Source organism: Azolla caroliniana, unplaced genomic scaffold (genome assembly GCF_043228905.1).
Source record: "Azolla caroliniana isolate FFs.n. ecotype wild unplaced genomic scaffold, voAzoCaro1.0.p SCAF_21, whole genome shotgun sequence".
Lineage (NCBI taxonomy): Eukaryota > Viridiplantae > Streptophyta > Polypodiopsida > Salviniales > Salviniaceae > Azolla > Azolla caroliniana.
Window position 1 is genome coordinate 494,163 of NW_028230456.1, and position 18,191 is coordinate 512,353.

Genomic DNA, 18,191 nt, shown 5'->3' on the forward strand with positions numbered 1-18,191 from the left:
TTACACATCTCCAAACATGATTTATGACTTTTGGAGTGATACCTCGACGTGAAACAACCGTCAACCATTATATTACACGCAGGTAGTGACAATACTCTATGGGATATCAAGGTAAACCTACCATGATAGTGATAAGTGATGGATAATTATGGTTAAGCTAGTGAGAGAGGGGTATGAATCACGATGTAAACATAACTATTGCATGCATGCCCATATTCCATATTCAAAGCATGTTTATTTGAGTTGAATACTAACCCCATCAAACGTGGTTGAATACTAATCCCATCAAATGTGGTGATAACGATCTACATAATAGTGATATTTCAAGGTCGTGATGGGTGATGTATGACAAGGACTTTTGTCTAAGGTTTTCAATTCATGGTAGAGAACTTGACGACTATTGCTAATATGAACAAGTTATTGATCATGATTCAATGCCCAATGCTAGTTTAAATAATTGTATGCAGGTATTGCCATCACTCATCACTAAAGGACACATTTGTGAGTCGAAAATGTGTTCCTCCCTCTTCATCGATGTGTGGCCACCCTAAGGTTTAGGTTTATGCCATAGCCCTCTCGATTAGCAATTGACTATCTAGGGCTAATGTAATTGCTTTAGCTAATCCACTTACTTTAGCCATTCCACATGCTCACAACAACAATATGATGAAAAGAGACAATCATCACGTGCACATTATGATTTGATGGAGAATGTCACAAGTCATCGATTTATATGTGGGTGTTAACAACAATTGTGTAGCTTGTCCTAGAGTAACCATGCCCCTTTACGACATAATGAAATTGTCTTCTCGAGTGATTGAGAGGTTTCCATATGCCCACCACTCTTCCTAGGGTGAAAAGACGTGTCATCACCCATAGAAGTGGGCTCCCACAAAACATCACACACTCTTTTTGCATTAATTTTCTCATCTGTTTCAGTGCAAGAGGGAGACAATAAAGGGTCATGCGTTCAATCCCCTACACTACGTAGTTGGGGCATAAAGGGATTTGGAAGAGTCATTCATGTAGTCACCCACCCAAGAATATTTGAATTTAGAAGAGTCATTCATGTACCCACCCACCTAGGATGGATTTGAACCCAGGTGGGGTGTGCATGGCACCATTTCATGTCCCTCCCTAAGATCAAATCTTACATCTAACATCTCTCTTTCTCTCTATTCTTCACTTTAACAAGGTTTGAACCATTTCATGTCCCTCCCTAAGATCAAATCTTACATCTAACATCTCTCTTTCTCTCTATTCTTCACTTTAACAAGGTTCGAACCATTTCATGTCCCTCCCTAAGATCAAATCTTACATCTAACATCTCTGAATTCTTCTCTTTTAACAAGGTTTGAACCATTTCATGTCCCATCCCTAAGACCACCAAATCTTACATCTAACATCTCTCAATTATTCTCTTTTAACAAGGTTTGAACCATTTAATGTCCCTCCTGAAGACCAAATCTTACATCTAACATCTCTCTTTCTCTCTATTCTTCACTTTCATGTCCCTCCCTAAGATCAAATCTTACATCTAACATCTCTGAATTCTTCTCTTTTAACAAGGTTTGAACCATTTCATGTCCCTCCCTAAGACCAAATCTTCCATCTAACATCCCTCTTTCTCTCTATTCTTCCCCTTAACAAGGTCTGAACTTTGAAGACGAACAAAACACCCACCACTCCATATCTCTGGCTTTTAGGGCTTGAAGAGCACACCCTGCCTCTGACATGTCTTTTTTAGGGCTCGAGAACAAACCCTACCTCTGATATTTAGGGTTTTGGGACAATGTCCGTATTCTGCTTTTAGGGTTTCCGTAAACACTCACATCTACAGGTTTGAGGAAATTCATCTCTAATGTTTAGGAACTTGACAGAACTGGCATCCCTGATTCTAGGACGTCGGAGAAAATCCATATCTGTTTTTAGCGTTTAAGGAAGAATCATTTCTTGTTTTAGCATTGCTCGGAAAACTCGTCTTTGATTTTAGGGTTTTGGTAGGAACATCTCCGATTCTAGGGTTGTAGAAAGAACTCATCGCTGAATTTTAGCATTTGAGATAAAGCCCTTCCTTTATGGTTTGAGACTAAACTGTCTCTGATTTCAGCTTTGAAGAAAAACTCGTCTTCGATTTTAGGGTTTGATAAAAAACTCCATCTGTGATCTTTTTCAAGTTTAGGGAGGAAATCTCCCCGCACTGTGGATCGAGAGTATCACAGCCATGTCTGGCCTCTGCTTCTGCTTCTCTCGTGGTTCCTCTACAGAGAAGCTAAGCTCTGTTATACCTTCATCTTCTACTGTGGCAACAAAATTGCCTTTCCAGTCATCAGAACATTCTGGTTCATCAAAGTCATTGAGCCCACTACTAGTAGAGCTCTTCACATCACAAGGATGCAGCTCATGCCCCCCTGCAGATCTAATTATTTCAAAGCTTGGTCAACAAAGAGGAGAAAAAGATGAAAGAGGAGAATCGGAGAAAGAAAGAGAAATAGATAGAAAACGAGAAGGGGAAGATGGAGATGTAAAAAATAGAGACAAAGAAGATTCTAGAAGCAATGAACCTGACCAGATCTCGAAGCTTCCACCTGTAATTGCATTGGCTTATCATGTGGATTATTGGGATTATCTAGGATGGAAGGACCCCTTTGCATGCAATCGATGGAGTGGTAGGCATCGAAGCTATGGTGAAGCTCTCCAACAAGATAGTATCTATACGCCAGAGGTGGTTGTCCAGGGTCGTTTGCATTGTATTGGCTCGAACGTGGAATTGGTTTCCGATCTCATTGAATCTGCCCCGAGATTCCCTGCTCTGGATGTTCGGGTAAGAATGCTTCTGCTGGAGCCTTTTGTTTTTGCTGGTTTTTAGTTTTGTATTGGATATGGCGTTAATCAGGATGATAGTGATCATCACCCAAAGGAAATGCAATGCATCTATGTGAGTGATAAGCTACAATGATGATGGTATTATGGATGATGTCTATGTTCACGATGGTGATCAGGATAATAATGGTGACCCAAAGGAAATGCAATGTATCTAGTGATAGAGAGGATGATGATGAGAAGATGTATTGGCATTCACAGGGCGCCAACTTAATCTCTGGGATCAACTATAATTAGAAGTACTCGCCCCAACTTTTAATACCAAAATCTGCCCATGGGACAATTGATTACAGTAATGGGATATGTACTCAATCATTGAAAATAAAAAATAAAAGAAACATAAATAAAAAAGTTCTAGTGTGGTACAAAAAATGTTATGACGTGTAACATGTTCTATAAAGAAAAAGGCTTTGTCATAAGACTATTGTTTCATTTCAATCCAAGTCCCTCGAAAAAGGGGGGGGGGGGGTGTTGACAGGTTTCGATGTAGGTGTGCCCCATGGTTTCAATGTAAATTGTATCTTGACCATGATAGCTTCTAGGCGGGGTGAGTCCCGTTTCTTATCTTCTCATATCCTTCTACATGACAACGAGTGGCTTTGAAGCCCGGTATCTGAGGGCATTTGGTTGCTCTTTGGTTTTTTGCGTTAGTGAGGGAGAGGCTGAGTGGTGTAGTGTGTCCACGTTCATCGTTCCCCTTGTACTTGAAAAAATTCAATGGTTATGAGTTCATGGCTATTAGAAAGGTTATAGTAAACATTTTGTAGCTTAGTCTCTCTATGTTGTATTAGCTCTAAGATATATGTACGTAGTGTCTTTATGTTTGAGGTATCTACTAATTGGGAGAGGGTGGGATAGATTCGAACTTTGCATGTAAAATGGTACTCATCCTCTATCTCTCTATGACATAATCTACATTTCCTTTCCTCTCGAGGAACTCCATTAGCACAACCATTTTCAATCCCAAGTTGGTGGGATGATACTCCAAGTTGTCCAAATGACAACCCTTAATGCATTTGGTAAGAACATATCTAGATATTTTGGTCGTATAATAAATCTTAACTTAAGAGAAATGCATGAAGTGCTCTCAAAGTGTGATACTTGCATAGTCGACTACTCTCAACCCTTGTGTCCTAACTTTCTGTCTGACATTGCAATACACATGAGCTAGGTTGCATGGAAGCAATGGTTTGGATGGCAGACAATGGGATGTGTTCTAACATGTATTCATGTGTGCGAATTTGTTGTTTGGCGAAGAATATAGATTTGGAGTTAGGTGCAACATAGATGAAGCTAGTGATGCATCATGAAGCAAGTGTGTGGCATCCTATATTCCGAATCATTTTTCCATATCTTGCATCCAAATAGAACATAAAAATTAGCATTTATGTGTCTTTTGGATCTTTTGGAGAGAGAGAGAGGATGGCAAAAACCCATGGTTAGGAAAGGCTCTATTTTTCGGCACTTGGGGTATCCAATTGGGAATGAATGTTACGAATGGTGAATTGATCGAATTGATGTCTAGTAAGTTAGGGTATAAGTCCATGTATTGTAAGTCACAATGTTGGCCATTGTACGTACACCTAAAGGTTGTACAATGTATTATGGAACCATGGTATTATATTACTTGCGATTGTTGCCATGGACAAAGGCTTTGCATTTTGTTTTGCAACCTCTTTTATATTTGTTGTGGAGGCAAAGGGATAATATGGGAATCAAATGGGTTGTGTGGAATCATCTATGAACACCTAAGCCCTTGGACTTATCTATGCATATGATGGCTCATAGATTTTCATTTTTGCAAGATGTGATCAAACTCACAATCATGGATATCTTTTATTTAATATTTTATTGAAAACAAGGTTTAATATATGGGAGGACATTGATTAAGGGTTCATGGTGGCAATTACGGAGCAAATGTATTTGACTTAGGATTCCTTGGTCTTCATGGTTCATGGCAAGAAGCTCTCTCGCTATTTGTATGGAAATCATCATCTAGTAAAGAGCATTGTAATTTAGTGCAAAAAAAGTTAATTGTGTCTTCTCGGTTATTATATTGGCCTAGAAAGGAGAGATCGTGCTCTTAGTTTAATCACATGTTTTATTTGGGGGTTATAGAGGCGGGAGATATAATTGAGGCTCCATCTCAAAAAACTTTGGAGCTTGTTGAAGTACCTCAATTATTACGCATCTTGCCCAATGATTGGTTTACCTTGCAACAACTACAAAATATTGCATTAATGTAAGGTTCATTACTGTTACAACCAAAAGAGAAATCGTGGTTTGATTAGTGTTTACAAGGTCATATGCGGATTTTACAAGTGACTACTAATCTCTTGTATCAGTGTCTACTAAACTCTGAGCATAGATAGTGGCAGATCATACAACCTGGTTGGCATTTTACATTTCACTTGTAGCAGAGGTCTTCATTTGGAGAGTTTTGATTGGGGTTTTGCTTGTGGGATAAACTCTAAAACGATGAGAAATAGCAATGGGTAGTTGCTTCTTTTGCATTGTTCAAATGGAAGATAGTACTCATCGTTCATACAGTGCTTGATTGCTTGTTAGATTTGGAGTTATGTTTATCACATTCGGTTAGGTTTATCACGGTTTTATTTGATGCTAAAGACAGTGGGTGTTTGCACAATTCACATAGGTCGACCCAAATTAGAGATGGAAATTGTTTTTCTACTTCTAAGATATTAGGGATTGTGTCATAATTGGGATATCCGCAATGCTTTTGTGTTTGATGGTAGGCATGGAGTCAAAAGCATGTTTGTGAAAGTTGAAGGGAGCACTGATGTGATATATTTTTTTATATGGGCAAGTGGAAATTCTTTTCTCAGTGGAGTGTTTGTCTTGCCTATATGCAATTTAACATATTCCACTACCCGTGTAGTTAGTGGGTGACCGTACTCCATTGTGACACTCATTGTAAGTAGTGGTTGTACACACATTTATTAATATAATTGGTGTTTGAGAGAGAGAGACAGAGAGAGAGATTTTATACCTTTTATCTCAATCAGGTTTCTTTCTCGAGGCCAAACCCATCAGAGCTCCAACTGACGCTAAGTGTATCCTTGAGAGTTAAGGTCGAGGGAAATGTTGATGCAATGGTAGCCATTTTTGAGAATGGACTGGTGACAGATTGTTGCAAGGGCGAAAATAGAGGACGAGTTCTCACAAATGATCGCATTGTAAGAAGCCTAGAAAAGGTTTGCACCTTGCAAGCACCTGTAACTAAAAAGCCCACGCGGGGACAAGTTAACATTAAGCTTTGGGAAGGATATACAAAAGCTAAGTGTGGAATGGTTGTTTTCCTTCAAAATCCTTCTTCAATGGAGGTCGTTGGAGCTCAGCTTTTAGAGTTACCCAACGATGCATGATAGATATCGTATCTCAATAAAAACTCTTTGATTGATGAACATAGTTATGTATGAAAGATAGAGGAGAGGGTACATGCCCTATTGTTGTATAATTTTTTATATTGTATTTTCCCTTGTATCAATTCAAATTCTTTTATGAGTAATCATGTGTACGTACATATATTTTTATCTTGGGTTTACTGATAGGGCATATCTTAATGTGGCGAGTAACTTGAGCATTTTGATCATCCTGTGTATTCTTGTAGAATGGTTTGAAATTCTTTATCCATTTGAGCTCAGAAAAATCTCCTTATTAATTCATATGAATTTTCAAACATGGAAGTATATATGTCCATGATGTTCCAATCAAAATTTTACTTTGGACATGTAGTTTGCTGAAGTAGACCCCATGATATGTATTTTGGGTTTGGTGGTCTTCAACCATCACCATCACCATTACCATCGCCATCGCCTATGCTTTGTTTTTAAAAGAGATGTCATCCCATCAATGTTGGAATTTAAAAGAGACTGATCCTCATCTGCATTTTGGTTTAAAAGAGATCCCTACCAAAATTAGACCCAAATTGATTTGACCTTTTGTCAACCAATACCCAAATTGATTGCTACTCCTTATTGAAACAACCTTTCCGGGCTCTCTTTATTTCAGAATGACTTGCTTTGCTAGGAAATCGTAGAGATTAGATTGTAGTTGTTGTTGACTCCAATGGATATCGCAATCCTCTTTTTCTGAAGATCAATTTACAATAATTAAGATGTGTGATTATTTAATTGCTAGTAGGCATGTCATAGTTGATAATTCATCACTCTAATTTTTGAAGCTTAATTTGTTCATTAGAAGCTCCCTTAATTAGTCAAAATCGTAGGTTTATATCTTAGTTAGAGCTCAATCGCAAAAAATGCTAAATCAATTTACCTTTCACCCTAAATATTGATTGTGGTACTCTATGGAGAACATCTTAGAAGAACATATTCTCATAATCCAGTTATTCCGTTGGTAAAGCTATGGCTTCCTCCCTATGTGAAAATTAGTTGAAAGGATGGCAAAACTTTCGTAATTAACAATGCCCAAATTTGTGACATAACAAACCAAATGACTTCAACAAGTAGGCTTGCAAGGAAATGCCAAATTGTGCTTGGTATCTCCTCAATCATTGTAGAAAAACTGGCCCCATTTGAATTTGTTGGTGTTTTAAACCAGCCCGAAAGGTAACCTTGATCATCATTGGCTAACCGATGATTTCATGTAGAATTCCAACAATAAAGCCCTATTATGTTGTGATGTTTCCTTCTCAAGATCTATAATTTAATTTCAAATTTGGTTTGAAGTTGAGAACAGCTACCTCAGAACCTTATAGTTGCACAAGGTTTGTGCTATGTGCTTTAGTAGATAATATGTGTAATGCATCAATTGATTTTTGTAATGTAGAAGGTTGATATGGTCAGTTGAACAACTTCCAAGCCAACAAGAATAAAGGTGTTGGGGTATTGAATGTAATTGTGAATCAGGTGTATCACATATTGCATATTCTCCTATCTATCATAAGTAAATAAAACAATAAATAACCGTAAATTTAAAAGTGTAACATCCTTGCAAGTTGCATGTGTATATCTAGAATTGAAATTAGTATAAATCATCATCTGCTTGCTACCCGATGATTATCCTATCTTCTCAAACTAATAATACACTATTCAACACATCTTCATGATATAAAAAGTCATAAAGTGTTTTCAATGATATAGTCTATTGGTTATTTGTTCACGTCTCAATGTTCATATCCATCATTTGCATTCAACAACAAAAGTAGCCGGCGGGATCGTGGGTATCTTGTATAGATATTGGTTTGAACAATTTCTTCACGATTGACCGTTCCGAGTTTGTTGCACAAGAGCAAAATACATCATTGACATTGAATTTGCCTTTACTATTCACTGACTTTCAAAACATTTCTAACATTTGACACAAGCAGATAAATGCATGCATTATTTGGCAATTTGGTAATCTCACCAAAAAACAAAAATTGCATAGTGTCTAGGTTGGAATTTCTAGATTGTTGGTGTATTTCCTTGTAGAAGATATTTCCCATGCATGGTTCTTCATACCAAAATATTTCATTAAGAACAAACCTTATAAGGATATAAGACCTACGTTCACAATATTTAACTCACTTGTCCGCCTTTCCAAGAATTTATAACATATAAATCCAAAATGTGTCATTGTTTCATTGTTTCATTGCTTTCAAGAGGACAAATGTGTTATGTTTTGGAAGTTAGTGTTCAAAGAGGCCATCAGCTCAGAATCCTAACTTTATATTTAGGATCTTACATTGTGATATTCAAGTGTGTATGTATGCAAGTTCTTGTTCATGTTTAAATGAATGTGTGGAGAGGAGAAAAAGGACAATGGTAAGGCACACTATTCTTGTTCAACTTTATGGATGCTCTTCACATTTATCCATTGGCATCTTCATTTGGTTTTGTTGGTTATGATCTTGTCCAATACAATGTATGTTAGTGCGAAAAAAAGTCTAATTCTGAATATTGTCCTATAATAATATGGCAATCGGCAAAATGTCCACAAAAAAGTTCAATAAATTAAGGTCCAATTACTATGTAACAATTGAGTGAAGAGAAGAGACCAAGTAAGACCAAGTATATTTACGAAGGAAGCAATCTAGACAACAAAAAGTTGCTCAATCAATACATTCAATGGACACTTAACCATTATTGGTTTATATGTTATATGCAATAATATCTAACATTGCATAGGCCGTACAATCTACACTTTCCAAAAGGTGCAGCATGAAAGATAAGACTTTACATGTACAATCATAGCATTCTTTCCAAACTTGCGCACTATACCTTTTAACATGCACGTCATTGCATGGATCATGTGCAAAGGATCAAATGAACAGGATGATAAAGAAGGGGTTAAAATGTGGGAGTATCATTCAGAAGAAAAACCTAACTTTATACCTTTAACTTGCACATCATTGCATGGACTGCATGTGCAAAGGATAAAATGAGTAGGACAATCGAGAAGAGGGTTATAGTATGGGAGTACCATTCAGAAGGAAAACCTAACCATATTGTTCATATCCATTTCCTTTTACCATTAAATGCATTGCCAAATAAGCAAACTAAATTGTTTTAATGTTACTTGAGCAATTTCTGTAAACGAAGTGTAATAGAGAAGTTATTAGTTTGCTATAATTGCACGTGTCCTTTCCTAAAATGCACTCGGCTTTAGATCACATACACATAATACACCTTTAAAATACAAATAAGCTCTAATTCTCTGTGCATATATCTCCGTATCTTTATCATGGTTCAGCACCGTTCAAATAAAAATATATATTGTCTAAGGCGATCAAATCATCCATGGACAAATACATAACCATTCAATATATATATATAACTTCCATGCAATTGTGGATGACAGTGATGAACTAAATTTGATTCTTTTCTGTTAATCATAAATCATCTAAATTCATCACATGACTACTCTCTGGGCGTGCATGGAATCCAATGTATCAATGCAGTTTCACACCTTTTTCCTCACTCCCAGGATTCACATTATCCATAACTTCCCATGTTGGTTTCGAAGCTTTTCTTTCTGCATACATACTCATAGGCTCAAACATCTATATGTTAAACAAGTCATTTGCCTTTGAAAAACAATTCACTACCAATTAAAAAATGTTTGTTATAACATATTTCTAACATAAATTATCAATGATTTCATGCATGTGCTGTGCTGATTTCTTTGGAACAAGTGTTAATTGTGCTCAGTTGTGTAACACATTTTCTAAAAAGACTTATCAACACCGTTAAGAATTTAACTGCAATTACATCAATAGAGTCACAAGTCATTCAATAGGTTGTGAACAGAAGACATGACATACTTTATTTCTAACATAAATTATCAATGATTTCATGCATATGTGCTGTGGTGATATCTTTGGAACAAGTGTTATTGTGCCCAGTTGTGTAACACATTCTAAAGAGAGTTATCAACACTGTTAAGAATTTAACTGCAAATACATCAATAGAGTTGCGAGCCATTCAATAGGTTGTAAACAGAAGACATGACATCTTTTATTTCCCTTTCACAAAAATGTAGACAATTCAGGTTATAAAAGATCATGGTCTTGAATCTCATAATATTTACCTCCCCAGGAAATACACAAGGCATTTACAATTGATCTCAAATGATGTACATCCCCAGAGGATTGTATCCACTTAGGGAATGATGTACATAATGCAAAGATTTCCGAGACCCTTAATAAAGACACTCGGAGACTATCACCATTCTTGATAGCTCTTTCATGTACCCTAAACAATATGCAATTATAAAATAGAACAATAGCGTAACCAATCCTCAACTAAAAATACCTTCAAGAACACAAGTCAGCTGAAGCTTGGCTTCCTCTTCAAAGCTGAAAAGAAGCCACCTTTTTTCTTCTCCTTTTCTTCTTCCGCGATGGTGACCTACAAATTAACTGCTTCATGATCAGGGAAGTGCTTTTTTTCATTCCAGGTTTTTAGAAGCCATTGCAATGAATGAAAACGAAATAGGATCATATAATAAGACCTCTTTCAGAAAATCCCGAAGAAGGCTTGTGATTTCCGAAAACTCAGGACGTTCAGCAGGATTCTGTTTCCAACAATGGAGAAGTAGATCAGCGAGTTTCGGATGGACATTCTTGGGGATGGTTGGGCGTAATCCCTGCACAACTTTATAGAATTAATCATTCAAAAGTGGCATACAAATCGCTCTATCTGATGTGAGTGGTGTAAATAGTAAGGATGTGTCTGATTTAGCAAACAAGTTCTTATGCTGTCTGTTAATGGGGTGGCATCTATTGTCATCTGTGACAACAGAGGATAGGAGGCAGTGTTCAAACACCCCACCTGTGGTTTAAGGCAAGCTTTGAGTAGGAAAACATTAACTTCATCAATACAACAAAAAAATGTGCCATTTTCCTACTCGTCGAACCTTTTGTACCACTCCGACAGCCGCTTGCAATGGCGTTAAGTGGTCATAGGGTAACTGCAATACAAAACAAAGGATTACACTACTCAGGAGTGCTATGCAGTGGGTGAGTATTACATATATGCATACATAAAGTCAACACCACAACACCTTGCCAGTCAACAACTCCCACATGACTATTCCGAAACTGAATACATCAGCTTTATGATCATAAGGTTGGTGCTCAATAACCTGTTGAATATGACACAGTCATTTATCAGGAAAGAAATAATCAGAAAGCATATTATTAACATATAGCCTATACTAATACTTAGATGTATATATTTTTGGGAAGAGGACACATCAAACAAAGGCGTGGCAGAATGGCAGGGATAGAAAGATGGCCATCTTCAGTGACTAGAAAATATTGTTTGAAATTTGATGTGGGCTTCTGAAGAGTGAAAAATTCTCTGGGTGTTTTTTATCTACAGGAAAAATATTAACTAAATGAGAAATCCTACAGTATCCCAGACTCTAGGTGCATACCTAGCAGCACATGCTTACCTCAGGAGCCATCCATCTATAAGTGCCAGTCTCTGCTGTCATCACACCACTTTGCGATTGGACACGGGCTACTCCAAAATCTGCAACCTTAATAACCTGGATATATCGTAATCAATTACGTTCTTAGACTTTCATTTATTGCAAATATTATCTAACAAAAATTACACAATCTCAAAATATAGATTGATGTGTTACTTGAATTACCTCATGCTCATCAATTAAAAGATTTGCTGCCTTGAGATCTCTATGGATGATATTACATTGATGCAGAAAATCCATCCCTTTTGAAATATCAATTGCTACCTTAAGCAGATTTGGTAGCTTGAATGAACCATGTTTCTTATGCAAATGGTCATAAACACTCCCTCCTGACATGAATTCTATTTTTTGATTCAATGAAACATCATGAGAATCTTTCAAGTAACAAAGTACAAACACAATTGAGTCAGCAGAAACCAATCCAAATATTATCACCTGTAACAATACATAAATTGGGAGGTCGGGTGCATGCACCAATGAACTGTACAACATTCTTGTGACGAACTTTCCTGAAAGATTAAAAACAAAACATAAATGGTGTCTACAGTCTGATAAAAGATTTTTCTCATACAATCATGCACGTGAAGCCTAAACTTGAGGATCAGATAGTAAAAACTTCAGCTTTAGATTAAGAAAATTGAACCCATGTACTCCAAATATCACATTACTTCAGAACTTAACTAGTGGTTTACCCAAATGTTGTTGTGCAAGAAGGAAACTCATTGGACTATTTCAAATGAATTATCACTGTGGAAAGATTCTTATCCTAGTGCTTTAAGACAGGCCAAATAATAATTTATTAAGATTGTTTTCTAATAGCACCTCATGATAGAGACTTCCTGAGCAAATTCCTTCTGCAGATCTTTGTTTAAACGCTCCGGTTTCAAGACTTTAATGGCCACATCTTGTCCACAGTATGTACCCCTAAACCTGCATTGAATTTGCAAAATATCCATTTTCAATGTTCAAATAAAGTCTTAAATGTAAGGAAGAGTTAGTACTCACAGATCTCCGAATGATCCACTTGCCACTTTATTGCCATATCTAAGTAGGTTAGGATCAATCTCCCAGTCATCAGTGCCGTCAGATGGGATGCTCAAAAACTCATCTGCTGCCCTTTTAGCATCTGGCATTGCCTCATCACTAGAATCTTTTGTCCAAATTTTCTTCTGTTGACAATAGAAATAAACAACTAGAATGCTTGCCATTGATCAAAATTTTATATTACTACCCAAACTGGGATATGTCAGCCTTTTTAAAAGTGCACATCAGCATGTACATCTGCCTAGTCACCATCACTACCATGTTATTTGAATTTTGGATCTACCCTTGAATTGTGGAAGGACACATTTATGAAAAAAGGAATGATGCTGAATAATTTATTACCCTCTGGCAAACTCATGGGGAACCTTATATGTACATGATCATGAATGAACCTTAGCAGCCAAATTATTTTATTATAAACGAAGATATATTAAAACTAAAATCTACACAATCCCATTTCAGCTACATGATAAGAATATAAAAGGCTGCTCATCAATGCACATACCTCTGAATCAGCTATTGTATTCCACAATTGGTGTTGTAATTCTTCTGTGTCCTATATAAAATACATTCATTGCTGACATTTCACACCCAAAGAAAAAATAATAGAAAATGGCAATTACTATATGAGACTTGGTAATGCATTTGGTAATGAATCCTGTACCTCAGTTGGCCAACCATCTACTAGAAAAACATCTAAAGAATATCCATCATCTGTTGAGAATACATGAGCTTCACGAATGTTGAGTCCAACTTCTGCAAGCACAGATGATAACTGCGCATGCAACGCAGCTGTGACTATAATCACAGATAGTATGGCATGATAATTTTATTGCAGAAATTCTTGCTCTCAACCTTCTTTACAACATTGATTTTACCTCACTAAGAAGCTTTGGTTTATCCATTGTCGAAAAGGTAACTTCATGCATGGGTACATGATATCTTAATAATCCAACAAAAAAAGGTTTCTTTTAATACAAAGGGCATCAAGATGAAGAATGATGGACACATATACATGCAAGCCCAGATATGCTGACACTTCTCGTAAAGATTACATAACATAGGTGCATCTTACTTGGGTGAAGAATGAAGACCATTAGCAATGCTAGATCTATCATTATCGATTCCTGAGGGCTTGATCATCTCTACTGCCAATGCTTCTAAACTTGCGAAAGTGCCGAATGAAGGAGGACCAGGCATACTGACACAAGAAGATTTAAGTTTATCAATACATTGAATCAGAAAGATAAAATTTCCTTCAATATTGCAATACCTTGGCTTGGCAATGCCCCCAATATCTTCTTTCCCCGATGAATTCTCTAAAACATTTACTTCTGAAGCATCCAGTCCAGTGGGCACAACCTATACTCAACACACTCATAGAGTAAATTCAGCAAGATGCAGACTAGAGTCAAAATAAAGTAAATATACACAAACTGTTGCATTTATTTTTAAGGATATACTGCGATAATTTATTCAGCCCATACTTCAATTATTTTCTAGGTCATTAATTTATATGCTAATTAAGAATCTAGAGATGATTATGGAAATTTAAAATCCCTACTATAAGTCGTGCAAAAATAGGACGAGAAAATTAAGATCCTTAATTAAATACAGGTTCATAACACCATTTTGAACATGTCCAATGGAGAAAAAGGGGAAATGCTTACATGGATAGATCTAACATGGACAATGGGGGGGGCAGTTTTATTAGTTCTTGCCAATTCCAGTAATCTCTTGTGCCCCAAAACATCTTCAGCTCTCTCAGGATTGACATCCATAGCGTACCTGCAATGAAAGTCCTTGGTCTCCGTTTCTTGTAGAAAGATATTGTATTGTTCTAATATATACAAAACGCGCACATGATCTTAGCTCTCTCTCACACACTATATTGTTGCTTTGTGGACTTCAAATAAGCATTTGATACTGTATCATGGAGTGGGCTTTCGAAAAGAATGATGGAGATCAGAGAGCCAATAGAATATAAAACAGCTGTAGCATGATTTTATGAGCATGTCAGGTGCAATTGAAAATGAATAGTGGTTTCTTGAAGTACTTTTTGAGCAACATGGGGGTCAAGCAATGGAGTCCACTCTCTCCCACACTCTTTGGTCTATGTATCGATAAACTTGAAGAAATAGTAAACAAGGCTGCAAAAGAAGAAGGATTGGATGGCGCAAAACTCATGCATGAGCTTGTTTTTCTACTCCTATATTCCAACAATGTTGTTTTATTCTCCTATAACATTTTATCAAATCAGTGGACTAAATGTTAATATGGACAAAACAAAAATGATGGCAATCAAGGCAATACAAAAGTGTCCAGGATAATTCATCAATTCCAGGAAATACAACACCCAAGAAAAGGCAATAAAGTCATAGCTATATATACAGGACAATTCCAGGGAATACAACACCCAAGAAAACAGATCCATCAATAAAAAACTGGCCTGACATAGCACAAGAATGTACTGACAACATAAGGCTGTGCTATTGATAAAAATTGATGTTCTGTAGACAGTGGGCATATATGCAGGGGTAGCATATCATCAACGGGATTAGGAACATTGTTAGATTTCCTTAAACAATCATGGCTCCAGTCTCTGAAGACTCCTTGTCTGGCCGTATTCATAGAAGTTTTGGGTGCCATCATCAGCACTAACAGGTTGAAACACACTCTAATACACTGGCAGTAAAGTACACTCTCATAGTGAACTTTACCATGATAACAATAGAGGTAACCCCAGTCTCTGCACATAGCATCTTTTGCTCAAGCTTGTACAATAGGTTATATAAGCAGAGGACCCATGATAAAGACAGACAATGACATGCTGACTAGCACAGATAATGACAATGGCACTGGAACACCATCAACATTAACAAGATGATAAACACCCTAACGAACGGGCAGTAAAGTGCACTATCATATTATGAACTTTACCAAGATAACGAAGGAGGTAACCCCAGTTTCTCCACATAACATCCTTTGCTCAAGCTTGTAGCATGGGTTATATAGGCAGATGATCCAGAAAATAAAGACAGACAATGACATGTTGAGATTCTTCCAAAGATTACAGAGTACGCTATTTTAGTAAATACTTGGAATGGAAGTATGTGAACCCAAGCTACTAAATTCTGTAAGACTTGGTGTATAAACATTTTTCATATATAGGTTGCTTCACTTTGACAGAGTCCGTCTATGTAATTAATGATAGGATTGACCAAAGCGAAGTCCAGGTTATTACCAAAAGTCTATCTCTTGTTCCAAAGGTGAAGGTTGGATGAGCTTGATCATAAATATGGATGTTTAATTGCTACCAGCCTTAGAAACATTATCAAGCAGTGGATCTCCTAACAAAGAGAATAACATAATTTAATATAAAATTAAAGAAATTAAATAAGCGCACTAATAACCCTCTGACCTAACCAATTCCCTAAGCTAAGATCAGCCAGTAACCTAGGTGACTTTTGCACATCCCGTAGAGACCCATGTTGAAGACTAGTGCATCAAGAAACATCCATACCACTGCAACCGTAAGAGGGTTGATCCAATCACATAACAGGGAGAAAAAGATGTGCAGAAGGGTAACTGGCCCTCTACATGATATTAAACACCCAAGTATGTGCATGGAATATGTCAATGTCCAGCACTATAGCTATCCAGACAGGATATCGACAAAAGGCCAATTGCCCTATCTGTAACCTAAATTCAACTACACAATAGAAAAGTTTTCGAACAAACATGGCCTGGGAAAATCTCCAAAAGTTCCACAGTCACAGAAGGTTATCATATAAAGGGGATACTTACATACTCAATAAGAAAGGGCATATGTAATTATCATAAAAAGGGGTGTTAATTTAGAACTTGAATACATGTGATATACAGATTTTAAGTATAGTTACCCCATGCAAATCAAGTAAAGACACCAACTTGAATGGTTAAACCTGCTGTAGAATATCATCTAAAAATGTGTAGACACTATCAACCTTAATCCATATAGCATAGCAAATGTTACAAGTAAATTTTTTGATAGTATCTCAAAGACAGATGTGGACATATCAGTTGAAATGAATATGAACTCATACAAAATAAATAAATAACAAACATAACTTCAATGATTTAGTTTGCGTTACAATTATAATATGAAAATAGCACATGGTCATATTTATGATCTCATTCAAATAAAATTTAGGAAAGGCTCAATGGAATGTTTAATCCTAAACCATATTATCCTAAAGCATGAATTCATTTCAATCTGATAGAGCAAAAATTAATTGAAATGCTAAACCACACAGGTAGATATAGAGCAAAAATTAATTAATTAACCAGAAATGAGTAGAAACTTGGGCAAATCAGATAAAAATAATATAAAATGAATGCATGAAAAATATCATATGATCATATTCTGACGAAATGTTTAACCCCTAACCCCTGACTCACATACCTTACCACATGTTCATACATGTGACCAAATCATTTGTTCCCATCAAATGACCAGAATTCATGCACATCTAAGTAAGACGAAAATTAACCACGAAACGTTTGAAACTCAAAACACCTAATATCATTTTGGTCATATAAAATGAACTGAACTCGTGCAAACATGAGAAAGACATAAATAAACTGAAATGTGCAAATAATCCTCAACCCTATGAACCCTACTAGGCCGTACCTGACAGGTAGATGCTGGAAATGGGCATGGAGGCCTTCTACGAACCCGGGACTATCCACAGCTTCATGTCCAGATTCTCGGAGCCTTTCAATAATCTCATTGCATACGTCCTTCTTTTGGCGGATCTGCTTTTCAGTCGTATTCCCGAAGCTCGTTCGAGAAAAGCCCACTGTTTCTTCTTTGCTTTTAGTATGATTATGATTACGAAATTCTGCTTCCATAGAAAAAACCTAATTTTTTTATTATTATTATTACAAAAGACTGAGGGCAAAAGTAGAAACTTAAGAAAGGGAAGGGAGTGGGTAGTTTGGAATTAGGGACAGACTCAGGCGCGGGAAAGCTGAAACCCTGAAATTCTGTGAGAAATGAGAGAAGAAAACCAAGGTTTATCGAGAGCTTTGGGATGAAACCCAAATGAGAGGGAGATTTGTCTGTGCAACCATGAGATTAGGGCAGGAACAGAGGAGATATTTGTTGTTGCAGGGGATGTGGGCCTTGAGCCAACAAACCTCTAATAATTGGAAAAGAGAAATATTATTATATTTTGGTGGTGTAGTGAGACGAGAAGTCAATAGGCAAGTGGATCAAGATCCTAGGAATCGCCACTCAGTTTGATTGACCCGCGGAAGAT

The 18,191-nt window shown here is 36.7% G+C and overlaps 2 protein-coding genes across 2 annotated transcripts; one reads left to right on the forward strand and one right to left on the reverse strand.

Moving 5' to 3' along the window:
- The first annotated feature begins 1,696 nt into the window (after positions 1-1,696).
- On the forward strand, positions 1,697-6,412 carry LOC147850148 (uncharacterized). The gene is made up of 2 exons (XM_087336626.1): positions 1,697-2,824; positions 5,910-6,412. Exons 1-2 carry the CDS (start codon positions 2,225-2,227, stop codon positions 6,267-6,269), a joined length of 960 nt encoding a protein of 319 aa, XP_087192752.1. The 5' UTR covers positions 1,697-2,224; the 3' UTR covers positions 6,270-6,412.
- A 4,002-nt stretch (positions 6,413-10,414) lies between these two features.
- Positions 10,415-17,908, reverse strand: LOC147850149 (serine/threonine-protein kinase STY46-like). The gene is made up of 16 exons (XM_087336333.1): positions 17,561-17,908; positions 14,559-14,676; positions 14,162-14,250; positions 13,964-14,089; positions 13,767-13,830; positions 13,553-13,663; positions 13,394-13,444; positions 12,850-13,013; positions 12,667-12,774; positions 12,280-12,353; positions 12,010-12,185; positions 11,806-11,901; positions 11,413-11,493; positions 11,266-11,319; positions 10,861-10,995; positions 10,415-10,757 (listed from the first exon to the last, which is right to left on the reverse strand). The coding sequence occupies exons 1-16, from the start codon at positions 17,779-17,781 to the stop codon at positions 10,677-10,679; spliced, it is 1,749 nt and encodes a 582-aa protein (XP_087192459.1). The 5' UTR covers positions 17,782-17,908; the 3' UTR covers positions 10,415-10,676.
- Positions 17,909-18,191: the final 283 nt, after the last annotated feature.